Here is a 24,170-nt window from a genome sequence, read left to right as displayed (position 1 = left end):
ATCTATCTATCTATCTATCTATCTATCTATCTATCTATCTATCTATCTATCTATCTATCTATCTATCTATCTATCTATCTATCTATCTATCGTGTCCATCCATCCATCCATCCATCCATCCATCCATCCATCCATCCATCCATCCATCCATCCATCCATCCATCCATCCTCTATCTATCTATCTATCTATCTATCTATCTATCTATCTATCTATCTATCTATCTATCTATCTATCTATCTATCTATCTATCTATCTATCTATCTATCTATCTATCTATGTCCATCCACCCATCCTGTCCATCCATCCATCCATCCATCCATCCATCCATCCATCCATCCATCCATCCATCCATCCATCCATCCATCCATCCATCCATCATCATCAATTAAATAAATAAATAAATAATCTTCTTTGAATTGACCCAGTAGCAAAGTCGTTGCAAAACGTTTCGTGAGTTATATATTTTGACATTTATTTATTTACTTGCCAATTTATTTTGGCTCGTTAAAGCCGGTGCTGATGCAATGTCAATATCTGAAGTTAGTCTCTTGTGCCAAAACAGCCCTAGAATATGAACACGTGGCAGGAGAGACGGACGGACTCCTGGAAAACAAGACCTGATGGGTCGAGAGCATATATAAGGCTAGCATGCATAAACAAAAAATGATTAATTAAATAAAATAACATTTAATCAGGCTGGAGAAAGTAAATATTAACCAGCCTGCCATGTTTGTTTGTTTGAGTTAGCGGACGAGCCCGCCCTGAAGTTTACAGACATCTCGGTAAACGCTTGATGCAAATTGTGTGTAACTTGTCAGAGGCTAACAGCTCTGAATATTTTATGATTGGTCGCAAAAAATCTTTCAGAAAGCAATAAGACGGAATAATTCAGTGGAGCAACAGTCATACTGCAGTGAGACGAGACAACTTTTGAGTACTTTTAGTTATAAATAGCTGTACAGAGGGGGTCCAAAAGTTTGAGACCACTACTGAGACTATTTTATCATTTTTGCATAATTTTACACTACTAATAAATTATATATCAGATCCCTATATGCATATTTTATTTATTCATTTATTTATTTATCACTTTTAATCCAGTTTAGATAAGAAATGTGTTTGAATTAATAAATAAGAAGCTTATTATAATTTAAATGCAACATATCTGAATGAATGGGTTTGTTGTTAGTGAGTTAAGGGCATTAAAGCAACACAAAAAGAGCAAAGCTACTTTAGCAGAGCTGTTTGTTTGCTCATTTGTCCCGCTCATCGTGGACGCGGGAGCTGAAGCCAGACAGGATCGATTAGAGTAAAGTGTGCTATTTAACTACAATAGCGCTGTTTTCTCTGTTCTTGATGAACCATGGAAACCTGGAATAACCTTCACAGATGCTCTCCCTTCTATGATATTCGGTTTCTATCACTTTTTTTTTAGTGTAAGTTTGTTAGTTTTGGCACCTGTTGTCAAACTAAACTCTTAATGGGGATCTATTATGCACCTGATGTTGTTTTTAGGCTCTACTAGAGCAGGTTGTCCTGCTTGAGTGTTGATTTTTTCCCTCATATTCTCCATTGTTGCGTCTCCTCTCTTCCCAGTCTGTCAGTAACGCTCTGTTTAGTTCCTGTCTCAATGAAGCTCCGCCTTCTAAAAAGCACAATGTGCTCTGATTGGTCGCCTGGTGCAGTGTGTTGTGATTGGTCAAGCATTCATCCATCAGCCATCCATCCAGTGTTCTATTCCCTGTCCATCCATCCGTCCATCATTCTTTAGCTTTATAATCCATCCGTCCGTCCATTGTTTTATCATCTGTCCATCCATCCATCCGTTTTATTGTTCTATCATCTGTTTACATTTACATTTACATTTAATCATTTAGCAGACGCTTTTATCCAAAGCGACTTACAAAAAAGGGGAGAGTAATAGAAGCAACGAAACAGACAAGGCCAACAACCTGTAAGAGCTGTAAGAAATCTCAATTAATTAGCACAGTACACAATTTTTTTTTTTTTTTTTTTTTTTTTTTAAATAGACATCAACACAAACTCACGTATGCAAAATGCCGAACACTGGATTTTGATAGCTATGATAACAACCCATTAGGACTAAGGCTGTTGCCCCAGCTGTTGTCGTTAATGCAGATTCAGTGGCCCAATGGGTTGGTTTTGTATTCTAGCTAAACGCGCAGCAATAGCCATCTACAACAAAAACTCACGTACGCAATATACAGAACACTGGATTTTGATAGTTATGATAACTATTTAACACACCCGCCTGAAGGCACAAATCCGGATGAGAGACGTAGTTATGATCCAGGAGTGTGCGCTTTTGGTCGTTGCTGTGGTGATCAGTAAGTGCTATTCTGTATTGGTCAAGTGCAAATGGAAAAGATGTGTCTTAAGATGTTTTTTAAAAATGGCTACAGACTCGGCAGCACGAATTGAGATCGGCAGGTCATTCCACCAGGTGGGAACGGTCCAGGAAAATGTCCGTGAGAGCGATTTCATGCCTCTTTGGGATGGAACCACGAGGCGCCGCTCGCTCGCAGAACGCAAGCTTCTGGAGGGTGTGTAAGTCTGAACAAGTGAGTTTAGGTATATTGGTGCAGAGCCAGTGGTTGTTTTGTAGGCAAGAACTAGTGCCTTGAATTTGATGCGAGCAGCCATTGGCAACCAGTGCAGTTTGATGAAGAGAGGCGTAACATGCGTTCTCTTCGGCTCATTAAAGACCACTCTCGCCGCTGCATTCTGGATCAGCTGCAAGGGTTTGATAGTGCATGCTGGAAGCCCAGCCAGAAGAGCATTACAGTAGTCCAGTCTGGAGAGAACAAGAGCTTGAACCAGGAGTTGTGCAGCCTGTTCTGATAGGAAGGGTCTAATCTGTTTATCAATCCATTCACCCATCCATCCATCCATTCATCCATTGTTCTATCGTTCTGTCATCTGTCTATCTATCTATCCATCCATCAATTCTTGTAGCACTCTGCCATCTGTTTCTCCATTCATTCACCTATCCATCCATCTATCGTTCTATCATCTGTTTATAATTCCATCCATCCATCCATCCATCCATCCATCCATCTAGCGTTCTTTCATCTGTTTATCCTTCCATTCACCTATCCATCCATCCATCCATCACCTGTCTATCATCCATCCATCCATCCATCCATCCATCCATCCATCCATCCATCCATCTAGCGTTCTTTCATCTGTTTATCCTTCCATTCACCTATCCATCCATCCATCCATCCATCCATCCATCCATCCATCCATCCATCCATCCATCCATCCATCCATTCAGCCATCCATCCATCCGTCACCTGTCTATCATCCTTGCATCCATCCATCCTTTATTATTCTATTGTTCCTTCCATCCATCCATCTATCAACACTTTGAGCGTGTTTGTGAACTGTCCCTGCCCTTATTTCATGTTTCATTCAATGTGCTACTCGACATTCTTGTAAATAGTTGTAATACACAATAAACAATTTACTAGAGTGAAAATTTTGTGTAATAATAAAAAACACTAGTAACAGCAAAACAAAAAACACAAGGCAGACATTAACTTCTCACGTTTTTTGAGACAGAAGAAACAACTTTCTGAGCAGTTTAAAGATCCTTCATTGCTCAGAAAGGCTTTAGTGAAAACATCTTTTCTACCCAGAAGAGACGTAAAGAGACACGATAACGGGCCGGCTGACAGGTGGTAGTGATTTCATCTCTGTGTATCTGAAGTGGTTGACTTCCAGACAGGCTCTGAGAGCATATCACGCATGCAACAAATGGTTGTGCCGTGTAGAATACAAACCATCAGTTTTGTAGCTATTAGGAGCCATTTTTCGTGATAAATACGATGTGACTCGAGCGCAGTGGAAATACCATCAGGGGTCCAGAAACTGACACAGAACAAATGAGTTTTTAGAGGGAAAGATGGATCCTCTGCAGTTTTACTACTTGTCTAGTGTTGAAACACGCATCAGCTTTAGTCAATGGATTGTGAAGAATCAACACAATGGCTCATTACTGTGAGCTAATGCATTGAGACTCTAGTGAGACACTCAGAACAATGAGACGGCCAACTGGAAACAGCACATGTCAAATGCAAAGCACATGCTTTAATTAAAGTGCCCCTATTATGCTTTTTGGGATATTTCCTGTCATGTAGACTAGTGTTTAATAGAGCTGTTTGTATAAAAAAGGTCTGCAAAGTTTCAAAGATCAAAGTGTAGATAAATGGAGTTATTGTCTCGCTAAAGAAAGAACAGATTCTGAAACGAGGTGTCAGTAATTCCGAACCTTCACTGAAAAAAGAAAGAAAGATAGTTCAAATTGCTAAAGGTCCCATTCTTTGCGATTCCATCTTTCAAACTTTAGTTAGTGTGTAATGTTGCTGTTAGAGCATAAATAATACCTGTAAAATTATAAAGCTCAAAGTTCAATGCCAAGCGAGATATTTTATTTAACAGAAGTTCCCTTTCAAAGCCGACAGCGAACGGCCGGTTTGGACTACACCACTGCACTTCCAGGTTTAATGACGTCACTAGAACCGTTTGTTGACGAACCCTCCGCCCACAAGAACACGCAAATTCGGGGGCACTGTCCTTTTGCTCTCGCAGGTCGAGAATAGGAAGCGTTGTTTTTGTAGAGTGTGTTTGTCGTCATGCCATTGAAACGCTGTTATTTTCATCCCGGAGTCAAATCACCTTTGTTTGGCCTTCCCACGGACGCTGTACGTAGAGATCAATGAAACTATGTGCAGCACATTTTGCTGAGGACTGCTTCCTCAATCTCAATCAGTTTAACGCCGGATTCGCAGAAAGTTTATTCTTAAAAGATGACGCAGTTCCTTCTTTGTCTGGAGAAGGCGTTGTTTATGGACCACAACCGGTAAGTGTATTTTATTATTTAAGTCGGTCCGTTTAACAGTTTATGTAACTCATGACACAAAGTGCAACGCTGTTTAGCTTTGTTAACTAACGTTAGATGGTAATTGAAACTAATCCGAAAAACTTAGCATATAAAAGTGTAGTAATTCATTCAGACACCATCGATTGTTGGTGTGTGTAATGATCAGTTTAAACTCCTGAATAGACAGCTTACCATTCAGAAACATCCAGCAAAAGTCTTTCCTGAGCAGGTTGTAATCGATCCTCTTCGATATTCTCCGGGTCTGATTCTGGCTCAAATTGATAAGGCAATATAGACATTTTTGCAATAACATTGAGCGCGTTATGGTAAGAGGCGGGACCTTTCCGGGCAAAGTGCGCTAAGCTGCTGTCCAATCACAACACGGGAAGCGCTGGCCCAATCAGAACTCGTTACGTATTTCTGAAGGAGGGACTTCATAGAACAAGGAAATCATCAGGCCGTTTTTAGGAGAGAGAAAACAGCGCTGTACAGATAAGTAAATTGTGTGAAAAATACTGTTTTGCACACTGTAAACATAATCAAAGCTTCGAAAACACGCAAAGAATGGGACCTTTAAAATGAGCTAAAGCAACACAATTGCCATACATTTTGTCCTAACTTAATTTGATTGCATTCAGTCCACTTAAATAAGTCAAATTTAAGTTTACTTAATCCGTTTGTGTTGTGTTACATGAATGATTTGTGTTGCATTAACTGAAACTGGGCGGGACTTGTTAGTTTCCAGCAAGCTTTGCATATGGCTAAATAGTAAAGAGAGTAAATGTTGTTATTTTATATTTAAAAGTGTAATTGTATGTTGTGGCAAGCAGCGGGGCGAAGGACCGCGAGCGCGGGCCGGTAACGAGTGCTAATGAGTGCCAGCTGCGCGACACACTGGTCTCGTCTCGCGGCCCAATGATGGGAGCATGAAAGGAGGAGCGAAGGCAGTGGAAGAGGAGAGAGGACCAGGCCTGGATTTTATGTTATGTTTTGTTTATGTTTTGTTGTGTGTGTGCGAGCAGTTGTCCGTGAGGGGCTGCCCACGTTTTATTATGTGTGTGTATTTGACCGGCAAACAATTAACAAACTTTTTAATTTCGGAATAAATAAACAAAACGAAAGTTTTGCACCTCACGGACGACTGCCCGCGGTTTACTTTCGTTTTGTTAATTTATTCTGAAATTAAAAAGTTTGTTAATTGTTCGCCGGTTCCCGCCTCCTTCCTTCCATCAACGAACTTCGTTACATATGTATTTTTGAGCAAGATGAGAAAGGGGGAGACTTAATTCTGTTTAATAGAGTTTAATATTCAATTATGTTGGAATTATAAGAAGAATTTAAATTACAGTGGGTTACCATTGTGGAGAAGAGTGGAGCATTTGCTTAAACTGTGGACTAAAACAAATAGATGTCATGATGAAGGAGCATTTAAGATGTTAATGTTTTTTATTTGCTAGCTAAAAGATCGTAATCTAGCTAGGGCAGTATTATAACTCAGTTGTGTAACATTAAAATATATAAAATTGAACGAATAAATATATGAGATTAAATGTCTGAATCATGATAGGGATCATATAAAAATCACTTTGAAACTACTTGAGTCACTTAAAAGGTATTTATTCCATAATGTTGAAGTCACATTAAAAAAATTATGTTTGTTTGACTTAATGTACACTATTAAATCATGTAAATCCAACACGCTGAAATTCAGATATGCTAATGAGTGTTCGGTTTTTTGACACGCACTATTAGTGGTAGACCAATCACAACAGACTGGGCCATCTGACCAATCAGAGCAGAGTAGACCAATCACAACAGACTGGGCCATCTGACCAATCAGAGCAGAGTAGACCAATCACAACAGACTGGGCCATCTGACCAATCAGAGCAGAGTAGACCAATCACAACAGACTGGGCCATCTGACCAATCAGAGCAGAGTAGACCAATCGGTTCCTTAAGAAGACAGCACTTGTGAGGGATGTATATGTGCAGGTACATAAACAAAAGTGAATATCTGAACTAAGTTTGAGTTTAGTAGCCGTCTAATAGCTAAAGTGATGCCATTATGGGACGTAGTTCATCTCAGACAGGCTTCAGTCAGAAGAAAGCCTCATCATCAATATTCATTTTGAGAATCCGTCGCCCTTTTAATAACTGTGGGAAAGAAGAGCTGCAGAACCTGTGGAAGTTTGATGATAATCTTGAGTATCTTTGACGGGCCGGGGAGGATGCGGTGGGATCGCAGAAGCGAAAAAAATATGGCGTTCAAACCGGGTGACAGCCGCGGATCCTGGCTTCCCAAATCCCACCACACGCCTGCCGAGCTGAGACTAATAATGAGCGCGACACACTCAAGGAGAAATCGAGCCGAGAGAGACGGTGCACCGGCTTACATTTCAACTCACGTCTGCTTATCATGATGCCCTTTCACATAAAAGTTGATTCCAATCTCATGTAAAGTTCTTATCTCAAAGGCCTACTAAAAATCAAAATGGAAGTTTTTTAGCTTTTAGTATGACTGTGTTAGCCTTAAATTTATGAATAAGCTGGTGTGTGTTCCAACACAATGACAAAATTCACATTTAGGAGATCTAAGCATTCAAAACTTACAGTCTCTCACTTCCGTTAAAACGAATTGCAGATTTTGATGACGTCATCGCAGACTTCACCTTCTCCTCAAATCTTCTGTCCAATCTCTGAGGAAATGGTAGTTCATCTTTTTTGGCATTGTCCCTTTACTAAAATGTTTTGGCAAGATGTATTAGGATTTATTGGGAATGAAATTTATAAAGATTGTGTATTGTATTGGAAGGATTTGGTACTAGGCTTTGTAAAATTAAATTAAAACTAAATTAAAAATACTATAAATTACTGTAATAGTAAGTTTGATACTAAAATAACACTGGCGAGCATCACTATTGCTCATACTTGGTTAGGGTTTTGAACGGACTTCATAAGATTCGTTGTGCTATTGCTTTTCTGAACGATTGTATTTAGAAGAAAAAAAAAACACAGATCATCTCTAGATACAAGAATCCACTCAGAACATCTTATCAACTGCATAGCAACACCCTGGAAACACGCTGGCCTTTGCATACGGAAAATAAACATCCACTTTAATGAATAACTAAGCAGGTAAAATGTTGAATATTTTATCCGTACAATAATCAAAGCTCAACCTGCAGCAGACGGACTCATCTCTAGTCTTCTAGACACCAGCGCTAATCTGTTTTAAGCCCCTTCAGACAGACTGGATTATTAATTGGGTGGATTTGTAGCTGGTTTAGAGACGCAGGACCCACTCGAAGGTCCTTCAGTGTCTGGGACACACGGTTAAAGACTGGTGTTAGTTCATATGAGGGTCAGAGGAGACCTGCCTGCTAATAATCATATCTGAAGACGGACCTGAAGGAGACACACTGAGCGGTAAGAACATCTCTGTTTTGGTTAGCACGGTTAGCACTGCATGAGTTCAGCACATTATTCAAACCTGTGAATGTGTTGAAATAAGAAACTAAAGTGCTGTTAATCATTCTGAGCGTACGGTTTTAGTGATTTCAAATCGACCAATCGCGATTAATCACATCTATAATAAGTGTGTGTGTGTGTGTGTACACAAACTTTTATGTTTGGTGTGATTACTCACAGCGCTAATTGTAATGTCATGACTGTGTTAGGCTACTTGTGTGTATTCTGTAAACAAAATGTATTGTTTTTAAATGTTTTATATAAATAAAATTGATTTAACCCACAAAATAAAGCCCGATCAAAATGTTGAATGTATTTATGAAACGTTTAAAAGTTACAGATCATATTTTCCTTTCAACGTTATTTACTTCAAATGTTAAGTTTCCCCCCCATAAAATCCATATATATATAGATATATTTTTTTTTTACAAATTATAATTAAATACTTATATTAATAAATAGCCTATTTTATTTATTAAGAAATTTTTTTTGTATTTTATTATTTTGTTATTTCTGTGTTTATTGGCCATTTATATATAGGCCTAGTTAATTTCATGCTTTTATAGTCAAAATTGACAAAATAATAGTTTAGTTCATTAAAATTTTTTTAAATATGATCTTTCACTTTCAATAAAAAATATATTTTTATATATACACAATAATTATACACAGAACACACACACATTTTATGTATTACGTAAACACATATTATGTAAACACAGACTTTTATTTTGGATGACAGCCTTATATATATTCAGTTTATATATATTCAGTTTATATATATATATATATATATATATATATATATATATATATATATATATATATATATAAACAAATTATATAAATATTTATACACCATACATGCAAATATTTCTGTTTGCATGTATAGTGTATTTATTATTTATTTATATTTATTTTTTGTTAACCATAACTTTATTTTGATGAAAGTAGTGTTAAAAAGAAACAAAAAACGTAAGAAATGTTTAATTAAATAATATTTTTAAAATAATATATATTTTTTCATAAGATACTACAACAAATATTTATATTATATTCTCGGAACACAAAACAGAAATAAAGAATGCAATCTGAATACTAAATAAATGAATCGCTCCAGAGCGTCTTGTCATTGGTCCGCGCGTTAAACCCCGCCCCCCAGAGGCTCTCTCGCTTCTCCCGCCTGCGCCCTGGACACCGTTGCTAAGGAATCCCGAGTACGCGCGAGCGGGTGTCGGAGGCGCGCAGCTCGAGCGCTGCTCTCAGTGCTCAGACATGGCGGCGGACCTGAACCCGGAGTGGCTGTCTTGCCTGCCTTCCTCATGGAGTTACGGGGTGACGCGGGACGGACGCGTGTTCTTTATCAAGTAAATAACAACGGGGTTGAACGCTGGGACTAGTTTCGGCTCGAATGCCTCTCGTCGGTTGTTTTTTTTCACCTTCTCTCTCCCTTTTTTTCTCACCCAACAGTGAAGAAGCGAAGAGCACAACCTGGCTGCATCCAGTCACGGGAGAAGCCGTCATTACAGGGCACAGAAAAACTCCAGGTAAGAGGCTTTCAACTGCTTCATCATTGGGGAAAAGCAGCGCGTGAGAACTGCGCGGAGAAATGCAATCAATGCAGCTGCAGAACCGCAGCTGTGGCAGGACGCGACGCGCGCAATGTCAGTGCGTTTGCGTTTGCGTTGCATGCATGCAGCACACCTGAACGCGGACTATTTGACAACTTGCATTTAGTCATTCACATTTCTTAACGGTTGCATGGTCATCCATCCCCCCCCCCTCCACACACACACACACACACACACCCACCCGCGCTATTCCTTTGATTGACAGCTGTCAGATAATTTGACAACATGCATGAGATACTCTATAACACTCTATATTGAAACTTCCATAAGGCTGACATGATTTTGATTTTATGAAAGCATGCACGGTTTCTTTGTCACAATGCAAGGTGAATGATCCACATTTACATGTTGATCTGCAGTGTACAGATGCAATAGGAACACAGCAATGCTTGTGGGCATCGAACAGCACTGCAGATCATGGAGAGATGTGCTGCCCGCTGCGGCCACTCACTCTAGAAAGATGCCTTTTGCATCCAAAAACTCATTGTGTGTCTCCTTTTTTAGATTTACCCACCGGATGGGAGGAAGGATATACGTTCGAAGGAGCCCGTTGCTTTATCAAGTGAGTTGGAGGTTCGGCTCCTGGCGGAAGGAGGATAATTTCGCTCTCTCCTGCTTGTTTGACAGTAGCAGTGATTTCAGATCGCCGCCCACACACACACACACACACACACACATACGCTCATACCATAGCATTTCCAGAAATGCTTCTGCTTGCACACTGAAGGCATACACAATCTCTTTCCCTCCCTGTTTAAAAAAAAAAAAAGAGTAATTACCGTGAGGGTGACGGAGGGCTTGACAGGCCCGTGTGATTCAATGCTCTGTTGGCTGAACAGGCTCGACTTGTTGGTTTTCCAGCGAGTGAATCATATTAACACTTGTTTGTTCAGCTCTAGTCTACTACACGTTTAGCACAAAACTGTTGGGCCCTTCATGTGCTGCTCTCCGTTTGGCAGGTCGTGGTGTGTTTGATTGGGTGTGTATCTTTGGCTGGACACGAGCTGATCGATATGTTATATTTAGCTTTTTTTAAATTGGCGAATGTGGCTTTTTAAAGACTATTGTTTATTGGCATGAAATTTGGCTATTTTGAGATTATTCACATCAATGATTTGCCCACAAAACAAGTCTTTTTAGTTATTTATTGAGATTTATACATCATCTGAAAGCTGAATAAATAATGACCGTTGATTTATGGTTTGTTAGGATAGGACAATATTTGGCCTATTGATAAAACTATTGAAAATCTGGAATCTGAGGGTGCAAAAAAATCAAAATATTGAGAAAATTCCCTTTTAAAGTTGTCCAAATGGAGTCCTTAGCAATGCATAATACTACTAATAATACATTTCCTACCGTAAATATATCAATTTTACAAAATATCTTCATGGTCTTGAACATGATCTTTACTAAATATCCTAATGATTTTTGGCATAAAGAAAGTACATTTTGACCGATACAATCTGCTATTGCCTCAAATATACCTTTGCGACCTATGACTGCTTTTGTTCTCCAGGGTCTCACATTATCAGATTAATACCCTTTGCTTGTGCCATTTTTTTGTGTGCACTGCAAAATAAGTGTTAATTTCATTTTTTTTTTTTTACATTTAATTTGCGGCCATGACATTATAATATGCATCAGTATGTATTATTTAAATATGCGTGGTCTTTTGAAGTTCTATATTGCTTGACTATGATATAAAGAAGTAATACAATTACTTTATTTTCTTCATCATCGATGCCTAGTATGACCAAACTGTATTATCAGTAGCATATCATGCAAACAGGCATATCTGAATGGGCAGTTTTACTTTATCAAAATGAACTTGCATCTTGAACGGTTTGCATTGTGTTTCAGTGAGAAGATCTTTAAGCAAAGCCCTTGTTTTGTCTTTGGCGGTCTGGAATGAATAGATGAATAAATAGGCGTACAGCTGTTAACAAACGGATAATATTTTCACCATTATAGTCTGTTGAATTGCTTCCTATTCTATGCATGGTGTGTGCTTTGTAGTTTTGTTCCCAACCCAGTCCAGAGCGGATCTTTTTAAGGCAGTTGGAGGCTGATTTAACACAGGGATTTGTGCTAAAACTCGCGAGATACATCTAATCACGTCAGGATTGACACCCTAACACTTTTTGGACCTTTTCCTGGCTCACTGAGGCATGTGGACGCTGCATCAATGTCTGCTCTTCTTAGGCGAGCACGCCTGGGACATCCTCCGATGATCTAACTGCAATCTCAATCCGAGGACTGAGTCATGTGCATCGTCTTTTGCTCGAATGCACCTTTTTTATCATCATCTCTGTGGATTACCGAGCGTACAGACTCCCTGGATCCCTTCACTGCTGCGCTGACAATACCTGGAGGTCCAAAACGTGTTGCTCACGCATTTGAAATGAGACCGCTTGATTGTGGATCTTCCTGCCTGCAATATGAGGACAAGAACGTAGTGACCAGTGGCGTTGAACTCGCTCATGTTACTGCAGCGGCAAATGGCCAGAGATTAAGAGTGATATGGAGTCATTCATTACACTGGCACAAAGTCGCTCAGAGACTCGAGGAGGAGCGACGCTCGGAAGCAGCAAGTGGCTTGTGGTGTTCGATCCATTGGCTCAAGATTGTCAGAATTGCTTAAAAAAGCACTGCAGTGTGTGAGGATGCTTTTTCTGTGTCACCCAGGAATAGCACAGCTAGCCAAAGGATGCTGGCTCTGCTGTGGTCGGCGTGCAGAGAATCCGTAACTCTTTTTAATCCCAAAAGAGTGCAACCGTGAGCGTCCATTTTTCCAGTTCACATTTTCCCCCTGCCAGGAATTAATACATCCTTTGAGGAAAACTACCCATTGCATTTCCCAGATGCATCGTAAGCCACCATTGGCTCTCTAGAAACACTTATCTTTAATTGTATGTGTAAAATATACTTGTATATTAACAATTGTGGATATATTATTTTACACTGCCTGTGGCAAAACAATTGCTGTTTGGATTTAAAGCTGCTCTCCGTAACTTTTTTTGTGTTCAAGATTTACAAAAATTATATAATGAGAATGTACAACATGAATCCATTTTCCAAACCGTGTTTTTGTCTTACCCTGAATCATTATGGTACACTTATAATAAGTGTTTCTATTGGGACTATTTCAGGCCAGGTCCCTGCGTGATCCGCCATAGACATAAACAGAGAGAAGTAGCTCCGGCTGCAATGTTCTTCCGCAAGACACGTGCAGTTCTGTTTATTAACCACTAGAGCACAAAAAGTTACGGACTGCAGCTTTAAATATGCAAATGCTTAATAGTCTATGATTGGATCATCATAGTAATTATTATATGTTTGGCAACAGTTCTTCTAACCCTAATTGATTGATTGTCTAGCTTTTCATTTCATTAAACAACCATGTAGGAAGACACATCATGGGTATATTGGATGACAAAGCCGAGATTTATCAGGCTCAAATTATGAGGGAATGGTCGGGAGGGAGCATGAAGAATCATTTCCACGCATGAATCTGAGACCAGACCTTAAATGCATTGAAAGTATTTGTGATGTGCTGAAGGAGACTTTACAGACTGCTGGACTCTTGCATTGGCAATACAAGATCTGATGCACCAAAAATGATTGCACTTCAACATTTATTTCCATTAAGATCTTGTATTGGCAATGCAATAGTCCAGCAATCTGTAAAGTCTCTTCCAGAACATCTCAAAGAATTGCAATGAATTTAAGGTCTGGACTCGGGTTCATTTGTGGAAATAATTTTTCATGCTCCCTCCCAACAAGCGCTGGGTATTAAGTTCGATCATTTTTAGGCACTGACCGAATTGCCTAGATCCTATTGAGCAGGGTTAAGCCGGGTGCACACTGTGCGATTTTGGCCACGATTTGGCCGTCTGGGACAAATTTAGCAAATCCTAAAAGATTCCTCTGATCCTCGGCTAAAATCTGACGTCTTTGGTCGTTAGTTTGACATGTTCACCGGCAGCCGATTAATGAGCGCTGCAATCAAATTTGACCTCAGACGAAATTCTGGCAGTGTCAGAAGATTTGGCACGCAATCCTGCAGTGTGACTTCTCCTACGACGACAGTCAAATATCTCAGTTTTTCAAGACAAACTATGACCAAAACGAGAGCTAGAGATTTCTTTGTAGCCAGCATTTCAGTCCCGTGTGTAATGCAGCTCACTGTCACTGAACGCGTCATTCATTGATGATATAAAACTCCGGGTGAGTTTTCTTGCGCGCGTCCGTTTTTAGCGCGCCTTAACTATCGTGCAGTCTGACATTAATGTCAACTGAGATCTTACAGTGTGACATGGCGATCATGTTCGTACAGTCTGACAAGGGACATTCGCAAAGGATTTTGAAAAATCGCACAGTGTGCAGGACCCATTACTCAAATTTGGCCCACAAGATCCACTTTCTTGCAGAGTTTAGCTCCAACCCTAATCAAACACACCTGAACATGCTAATCAACGTCTTCAGGCTCATTAGACCATTGTTTGATCGGGGTTGGAGCTAAACTCTGCAGTGCATTGGTCCTCCAGGGCAAAATTTGAGGAACCCTGCTATAGAGTATCAAAAGGTGTCTTGTCGTTCGGTACCAGATTTCGATACCTAAGGGGTTTATCTCGTCAACGTCAGTGAGAAAATAAGCATGCAGCATGATTGGCTGTGGTGGAAAAACACTAGCTTACACCAGTTACGCCTAGAGACGCGGCTCACACATGAGGATGACCAAACCCGGGGGGCAAATTTTCTAGTGACTGATCACATCTAAATTTTTCAGTTGGCTGAATTGAAATTCTGTGAATTGATGCAATTTAATTGACAGAAATTCAATGCGGCCAACTGATAAATGTAGATGTGATCAGTCACTAGAAAATGTTCAGTTGTAGACCTGATTTTTTTTACAGTGTACTAGGATGGAACAAAACCTCGTTGGAGCTGTGATGTGTCGCAGACGTGTGCAGAATGGGGGTAAGCGTCCCAACCCACATATATGTAAAAGATGTGGCTACATTTAGCCGGGCTTGATGCCAACAGTGTGCGATACAATGTTTGCGACAAGATCATTGCTGCCAAGAATGGCAACCCAACAAATCTGAAGCACTTGGCAGTGCACAGAATAGCTTAGGGTGCTTTCACACCTGAGCGTTTGTTTTGGATCCTGGTGCGTTTTCTCCCTAGGGTCGGTTCGTTTAGGCATGTATGAACAAGGCAATCGTGATCCGCACCACAACAATCACTCCAAGACCACCTGAACGCGGTAGCCTCGGCATGTTTGGAAACTAACTCTGGGATGGTTCGCTTGAGGTGTGAAAGCAATCCGACCCAATAGACCAACGAACCAAATGGCATTATAATTCATAACGAAAAGTGTTTTATAAAATATTGCAGTAGTGTCTGATTCTGTAAGTGAGCACAGTTGAAAACCAAAAGAGCACCTCTTCATCTTAAAATGTTGTGTAATCTCTTTTTCGACAGTTATAAATAAAGCCATAATAAGCTTATGGAGCGAACCTGTCAGTCATCTTGATGGATGACGCAGAGGAAACTCTGACCAATAAGAGGACAGGTGTACTCGCATGTGACCTGCATAAACACATTTTGGGTTGTACGCATGTGTCTTGTGAAAGCGAACCAAGAAGAAAATGCAACATTGTAACAAATTAAGTCCCTGTTTCGGAACAAAACAAACGATCTATAGGTGTGAAAACGCCCCAAAAACTTAAGAGCAGAAAGACGCTCCGTATTCATATTCCTATAGAAAGCTTAAAATGTCTGCATTTTAAACAATCAATGTATTTGTTTTCTATTCAAATTGGTTCATGCAATCCAAAAGGTGAAAGGTGCGTTTCCCTCTATAGGCGTGCATTCTCACTCCTGCGGAGATGACGAGTCAAAATCATCTTTGCCGCCAAACACGAAAAAAGTTTAGTAATAAACAATCAAAATGTCTCCTTGCTATTTTACAATAATAATCACTACTTTTTCCAGTGTTTTGCTGCAAGCTTTATGCGTGCGCTTGAGTTTTTTGAGGCAATATTAATATTGTTAAAACTAAAAAATTAAATTTGTAACAAAAAAAAGTTATTTAGGAACCGCTATCGATATTGAACATTTTTGAACGATCCCAACAATTCTTTCACAATTTGAGCCTGATGAATCTCGGCTTTGTCGTTCAATATGAACATGATGTGTCTTCCTACATGATTGATTAATGAAATGAAAAGCTACACAATCAATCAATTTGGGTTAGAAGAACTGTTGCCAAACATATAATAATTACTGCAATAATGATCCAATCATAGACTATTAAGCATTTACATATTTAAATCCAAACAGCAATTGTTTTGGCAATTGAAATGAAATCTATCCATTAATTGGGGTTAGAAGAACTGTTGCCAAACATATAACATGCTAGAAACATAATAATCCAATGATGATCAATGCAATGATGATCCAATCACATACTTGACCTTTTTAAATCCAGTGTTTGTTTGTTTTTGTCCTGGCAATGTATATAACTGGTGAAAATCTGCATCTTTGTCTTTAGTGAAGTAGAAATCATACTGACTTCTACAGAAGCGTATATCATCCTGAAGGGTTTTTGCACTTTCACTAAAAATCAATTTGACTATGAACACATTAAATGGGATATTTACTACTGGAGCTCTACCACTGAACCCTTTGTCTTTCTCCAATTGTGGAACAGCGACACACTGGAAGTGTTTGAAGGAGACGGCCTGTGATCTACACCTGGATTGTCATGTGAAGCGAAGGCTGCTGAAAGGCTGTTCATGTTGTGTGGTGGCTAGTTGAAGGCCGCTTCTCATTTGGCTTTTGCTTGGCAGCTGTTGCTGCGTCTTGGGAATGCTGCAAAATAAACAGCTCATGAAGACGCTCATGTTGGTCATTAGTTTCCGCCTACTGCCTAACAGGCCGCAGATTGGGCAACACAACAAGAGGGGGAGGATGAGCTCCCTCCCCGTGTCTCGCTTATGCCGTGTGTTGCAAATTAAAGGGGGAATGCAGTGAAATAAAACGCACTCCAGAGAGCATTAGAGGTTACTCTGAACAAGAGTGCATCTGACTGAATGGAATAACCTTTTTTGTGATGTTATTTAAATGTACTTGTTTTAGAAATGCAATCTGACTTTTTCTGGGGCATTTCTGAGTGGGAAATAAATGGAGTGATGTGGTGAGATGTGAGGAGGGGAAAGTTGCAAAGGTCACTTATTCAACTGTGGCGTGCTCTTTCGAAGGTGCAGTTTTGTGTGTGTGTGTGTGTGTGCATCTGTTTGTGTTGTGTAGATTTTAGACGGGTCATAGCAACACTGGCTTAACCAGTGAGGTGCATTGGGAATGTCTGTTTGTTTGATCAGTGGTAGACTGAATTGATTTTAATCGTTCAGTTTAGTGTCCCTAGAGTGATAAACATTAGTTGACCTTTTCACATGTAAGTTTAGCGTCCACATTTCATTTCCAAGGCGATACTTCCCCCTTGCATCACATGGTACTTTGCAGTCACTATAGAGCGCAACAGTTGGAATCCAGTCCATTCATTTTCTCCATAAGGAAATTGATTTTTAACAGTAACTTATAAATCTTTAAAGACAGTCTGACTGTGAGCTATGAGGTTGTTAATCGATTGCATTTGCTTATGTTGAAGCTGCCAGGCCACATTATTTCAACTTGCTTTTAAAATAATCATGTTTAACAGCAGCATTTACAGTGAAAAACTACATTACCCATGATCCTGTGCAGAAAATTCCACAAATCAGAGTCAAAACAAACAAAACATGCCAAAATATCTCTGGCACCACCCACTCCAACGAATCACTGCAAACATGGAGTGTAATCAAGTCGGTCTCCCTATGCTCTTGGTATTTACATATTTTGCAATAACCTTACAATGTAGTTTATTTATATATATATAAACATTTTTTTAATTAGTTTTATATTTTTACATAGTTTTTATAGTCTTATGATGGTATATGCTTTTGTTGAAGCCACCAGCCTGCATTGTTAAAAATTTAACAGCAGAATTCATGGTGAGAAACTACATTACCCTAGCCTAGAAATCTAGACGCACCGCGAGTGTCGTCTAGCAACTCTCAATACCCTTCTGAGCTGTAAACGCCAAACACTTGTCGGGCCAATCACGTCGTGTATAGAGTCGGCGGGCGGGGCCATAATGATGACAGCCGAGTTGCGTTTGCGTGCTTCTGGTAAACACAGAAACTGGCGAACGGCGGCGGTCTGTCGAATCAGCTTTGACCGCGACTCTGGAAGACTTGGAGCTTTTCTCTGAGAAAAGAACAAAGAACGGCACTGAAGTCATTCTTAAAAAGGGAAGATGTGTTCAGAGTTTAGCCGACCGGATACGGCGAATGTTTAATCTATCAACGAGCTCCGCTTCACCATCGTTGCTCTGGTTGGTTGTAGCGCTATCCTATCGTGTGCAGAGGGAGTTTGAAAGACAACCGTTTATCCGCCCCTCAGATTGAGCTGTCTATGGTGAGTTTACAGACCAAACATCTGGATGTGGCTCTGGCTTGTCAGGCTAACATTATCCATGATTCTGCAAAGAAATCTCCAGCAATCTGGAATTTATGTTTTTTTGCCAAAGGAACTGTAATCGAGTCAGTCTTTCTGCGTGTTTTTGTTAGATTTATCATTGTTATAATTTTTTTTTAAGAGCCCGACTGATACGGATTTTTGGGGGCCGATACCAATATTACGGAGTAAAAAAAGTCTGATGTCGATCGCCGGATGTTCTTTGTGTATATTATAGTACAGTACAAACGTTTGGACACACTTTCCCACAATAGAGTATATAAAATATACATACATTGTAGCTAAATCCAACAGATCAAACATACAAATGAAAAACTGTTCATTTCAGGTTTTTCATGTAGGTCTAAACTAGATTTTCAGGTAGGCTACAGAAATGGTAATCAAATGTAAAAGATTACTTCATAGTCTTCACTACACAACCAAACCATTTATAAGCATTTTATCTGTGTTATATGTTCTGTTAAACATGGGCTTTCATTTTTTTAATACATTGTTAATTTAATAAATAATTATAATTCTATGTTATATTTGATTTACCTCATATCTTGTTGGTTTGGTCCATGGCGTATAATGCTTTAATAAAGACTTTTAAAAATCCCAATGGGGAACGAATGAATGAGAAATATTCTTCAAGGTCACTGAAAAAGTGAGCAGTTGTCACAATCCAGTTACAGGTTGAAATTGTCATTTAGCAATCCGACTAACTGTAGTGAATGGGTGTGTTTGGAAAGTGAACAAAGGGAAGGCAAATAAAACCTGCAGGTGTTTCCACATTGGTCTCCTGAAACTGTCTCCTGTCCTTCGGATGCTGTTGAATGAAATGCTCCTCATTTGGTTAGTTGTACGTGTGTGTGTGTGTTTCACTCGCCCGTCGCTGTATGTGAGCGTTTCCTCATTTCCAGAGCAGCAGTAACATGAGATGCTGTGGTTTTAGGACAGTTAAGTGGGTCGGTGGATGGGTGGAGTGAGTCCACAGTGATGAAATGCTTCCTAATGCTTCCTATGACTGTTGAATCATGTGGGTCTCTCTCTCTCTCTCTCTCTCTCTCTCTCTCTCTCTCTCTCTCTCTCTCTCTCTCTCTCTCTCTCTCTCTCTCTCTCTCTCTGTCTCTCTCTCTCTCTCTCTCTCTCTCTCTCTCTCTCTCTCTCTCTCTCTCTCTCTCTCTCTCTCTCTCTCTGAGAGCCATGGGGCAAGTTGAAATGGTGTGAAAGGGTAAATGACGCTTGGCCTTCTTATTGTTTTGACACACGAGCCAGGAGCTGACAGCGTAGTTCAGCGCTCAATTGTCCAATTCCAGTGCGAAGTATCAGAATTTGTCTTTGACTACATATGAACTTTTCTAATTGGATGAAGAAACTCCTTTTCCCCTGAAATGTTACTGGATCTTGTCACAGATTCGGCCGGTATATCCACTGCTTTGTGACCTGAGAGATGATGTCACTGACTGTGTTTCTACATAGCCTGCCTTAAACAAACATGGCTCATAGTATTCGAGTTTTAATTTCCAATCTGACTTATCTGTTACAATTAAAATAAACATGACAAGAAAATAAATAAGGTAAATTGTTTTTGCTGCTTATTCATGGTGGCACATTGTTCTTTTCCAGTGTCAAGGCTTTGTTGATTATAACTCGGTTTAATTGGTGTTATCGGTCGGGTGTTGTTTGGCAAACATTTTCCAAAAATTGGCTGGTGTGGAGCCAGTTTTTGAGACCTGACATGTTTTTTATTCTTTGCAAACTAGTGATGCACTAAATTTGGCTGAAATTGAATATGATCAACTTTATAACTAGCCTTTGTTTGAAAACAAACAAAACAAAACAAAATGATCAATTCTTTTAATGTGTGTGCGTATATCATATTATATTTATTTAATTTTTAATAAGCAGTCTTATGGTGAATATGCTAATGTTATAATCTAAATTTCACATACATTATGCTTTCTCTCCATGTTAATGTTTCTGTTATGCAATATTTTCAGCTCGGGTTAATGATCTCTGTGTTCTCTTTTTTGCTTTGTTTTTTTGCCTGAAAATGTTCAACTAACCAGTGGCTATTAAACCTTGGTCAGTGTGGACTTTATTTAGCATTTTATTTAGGGGAACGTACTCTTTAAGACTGGGCACCTGAAACATCCATTTGGGATAACCAGTAGGGTTGGGAATCGAAAATCAATTCCTGAATCTGATTCTTAGGGTCAGGAATCTTGTAACTTGTTAAAAATTATTTTGATTCCTCTTATTGATTCCTTTATGTGCATTTTAATGCGATTTTTAAACCATTCAGGCGCATTCCCGCGCACTGTTCTTCACATCCAAAGTGCGCACGCTGAATACCGCACATATGCTTCTTTTTGCACTTGAACAGACGAAAACACAAAAATATGTCAAAATATCCTCATACACAGTTGTTTGTGTCTTAAGTGAGTGTAAACCAATAACAAAGAAAACGCATGTGTAACAGACAGTGTTTTGAAACTGTGCAGCTCTTAAAGTGACAGCAGCCTAATATTCCTGCTGCCATCTCTATAATAACAATTAATCAAACAAAAATTAGGCTAACATGTAAGTGTTCTTTAGCTTGTTGATTTTTGTTTTTCAATAATATCGAAGATTGAATTGAAATTGGGATTCGATAAACAAAATAATGTGGGATTATTACATTTCAAACGATACCCAACCCTATTAAAGAAATATTTTGTTAAAGGGATAGTTGACTTTAAAATGAAAATGCTGTCATTGTTTCCTCACCTTCAAGTTGTTTCAAACCTGTATGAATTTCTTTCTTCAGCTGAACACAAGGGAAGATATTTTGAAGAATGTCAGTAACCAATCAGTTAACTGGAGCCATTGACTTCCATAGTATTTTATTTTTCCTACTATGGAAGTCAATGGCTCAAGTGAACTGTTTGGTTACTGACATTCTTCAAAATATCTTCCCTTGTGTTCAGCTGAAGAAAGAAATTCATACAGGTTTGAAACAACTTGAAGGTGAGTAAAGGATGACAGGATTTTCATTTTAAAGTCAACCATCCCTTTAAAGACCATACGAGAACCCAATGCCCAATTCAAGATCCCTCCAAGGTTTTGGAGTAAAACGCTTGTGTTGTAGCATTTAGCTCAGTGACAGCATTATCCCAGATGCCAGTGGGAGGAGTTACTCAGCTGTTAGACACTTAATATTGGCTTTGGATGATTTGGACGAGTGGGCTGCTAAATGAATGGTTAGATGGCAGCTTGGGAGATGATGGAGTGCTCATTAATTCATAGTCAGCGGCCGGACGCTCTCCGCAGCCTCGAGATGAGGCAGATTCTGCTGATGCAGAGCCATGATTCATATCTCAGATGGGGTCAGGATAGACGTTTAAACGGATGGATCAGCGCTCCTCTGACCAAGCGTGGCTTTCTGGGTCAGCCCACCGGCTATGCTGCTGAACCAGGCCACACGTTTTCAGAGATTTTAACAAGACGCCAGCGGCGATCGTTGGCTTTCGATCCTCATTAGACAACAAGAACGCAGCGCTGAGGTCTGGAGCTCAGCGTGAGTGTTGTACCGCTGGTGACTGGCTTTCTTTGCTGTTAGTGTGTTGACCGTGGTGTAGAGCAGGTGATGCAGACGTTTCTCAGCGTTTGCCCGCTGCATGCGGCCCCGTCCTGCAGCACAACCGGTTTTATCTCTCTCTGCCACTCAGCACATCCTGCGGCGTGATTCAATAGCACCAGGCGCCCATCCTTCCCCCGGCAGGAGACTGGAGCATCCTAATGGACAAGCCAATAGATTCACTTATTCACTTCTTTTGATCACACCATAATTCAGAACAATTCATAACATGATCTTTGTCTCAATTCATAACATGATGGGTGTCTTTCTCTTTAAGTCACCATGAAATCAAAATGGACACTTCTTGTTAGTGTTGTCACGATACCAATTTTTTGACTTCGATACGATACCAGACTAAAATAACTCGATACCGATACTAAATCGATACCACGGTAAAAACAAACAAAAAACAGGTAATATGAATAATATGACAACAGAATTTATTATTCATTGTTTTATTTTTTTAACTAAAAATTCACTTGGCCAGCATGTTCCTGCCCTGGTTTTTGCCCATTCCCTTCTTTTATTGCTATAATAACTGCATGCCAGTGTGAAGATCTTCACAGAGATCATCATTATCAATCATGTTATCATTCAGTTCTCAACAGGTTGGGATGACCAAAATCTTATTTTATGATACGAGTAATTTAATATTTTTTAAATGTAATCTTTAATTGTATCTGTTTTTAAAAATAAGCAAAAATGCAAATTACAAACAATATGACAAAAACAGTGCTTTATTTTTTAGCTTCATTAGGTCTATTTAACAGTAGCAAGTCAAGAAAGAATTTAAAAAAATCAAACATAAAACTGCTTACTTAGTCTTCACTCTATAATTTAACTATAGGCTACACTGATTCTTAATAAATATATTTTAGTTATTTAACCAAGCATGTTGTGGTTTTCTATTTTTCATTGTTTGCTAAACATTAATCACAGAATATTAGGTCTGGCTTAAGACCTGCACTGATCTAATTACCTCAGCTGTATACGTTCACTAAAGAAATATCCGACTGTGTTTACCTCAATACTCCCCAGACCGTTCATTTTTACTTATGTTTGACCATTCAAACCCCAATAATAATCCACGAAAGAACTGAATGGCGATCGCATATTTGTTGTCTGAAAGGCGTGTGCGTGCGCTTCAGGTCAGAGTCCGGCACCACGAGCACGTCCCGCGCCGCGCCTTTTCTCCTCATGCGCGCATATTTCTGTTGCTTCTATTGGTTTACATTCTGTCTTCTACTACTACTTCCAATGTTTAGTGAACAGTGGAATCAGTGCTCTGCACACACGTCCTGACACCTGCTGTCACACATCCACGCACATTAAGAAATGCAGCTCATATTAGTGCGGTCCTTCTTAAAGTACCGGTACTAATAAAAGTCCATATCGTACCGTTTGTAATAGCAGGGTATTGCAATACTTTTCAAGTACCGGTATATCGTGCAACACTACTTCTTGTTTTATATTGCAGAATTTATTATATATGATTTATTTATGCACATTGAACTTTTTTTATTTTTATCCATGTGCAGCGTAATCTTTAATCAGAATAACTTCCTCTCCCTCTTGCAGCGACATCATTTCTCTGATGATGTGGGCGGGGCAACCTGTCACTCACATGAGATCAGCCAAAAGCAAACCACGACCATCCAATCAATTCACCACAAACAAAATCAAGCCCCGCCCTTGTTCTTGTTCGTGAAGCAGTTTCATTCTGATATACGTCACAATAGGGGAAGAAAAGACTAGTGCTACTGTTTATTGCCAACTTTAAGGAAAGACACGACAGACAAGCAGTTTTTTTCATGCATTGGTCATTTTTGAAATTTTGCTTCAATAACTTGACCTCAAATTTGTGTTTATTTTATAGTACTTTTCTCACTTAATCTTTTTTCTTCGTGCTCTAAACTAGAAATGTACAGTTTAAGGCTTTTATAAAAGGTGTCTGTTTATAAATAATTTGCCTTGTT

The 24,170-nt window shown here is 39.4% G+C and overlaps 1 protein-coding gene across 23 annotated transcripts in view; it reads left to right on the top strand.

The window, feature by feature from the left end:
- Positions 1 to 9,589: 9,589 nt before the first annotated feature.
- The window catches only part of plekha5 (pleckstrin homology domain containing, family A member 5), a 205,660-nt gene continuing 191,079 nt past the window's right edge, over positions 9,590 to 24,170 (top strand). For all 23 annotated transcript variants that reach the window (XM_067427007.1, XM_067427001.1, XM_067427005.1 and 20 more), the window contains exons 1-3: positions 9,590 to 9,743; positions 9,847 to 9,923; positions 10,512 to 10,569. In XM_067427007.1, the coding sequence (XP_067283108.1) occupies positions 9,652 to 9,743; positions 9,847 to 9,923; positions 10,512 to 10,569 (227 nt within the window). In that variant the 5' untranslated portion in view covers positions 9,590 to 9,651. The remainder of the gene's footprint in view (positions 9,744 to 9,846; positions 9,924 to 10,511; positions 10,570 to 24,170) is intronic.

Source organism: Pseudorasbora parva, chromosome 20, assembly GCF_024679245.1.
Source record: "Pseudorasbora parva isolate DD20220531a chromosome 20, ASM2467924v1, whole genome shotgun sequence".
Lineage (NCBI taxonomy): Eukaryota > Metazoa > Chordata > Actinopteri > Cypriniformes > Gobionidae > Pseudorasbora > Pseudorasbora parva.
This window is presented reverse-complemented; position numbering and strand designations above follow the sequence as displayed.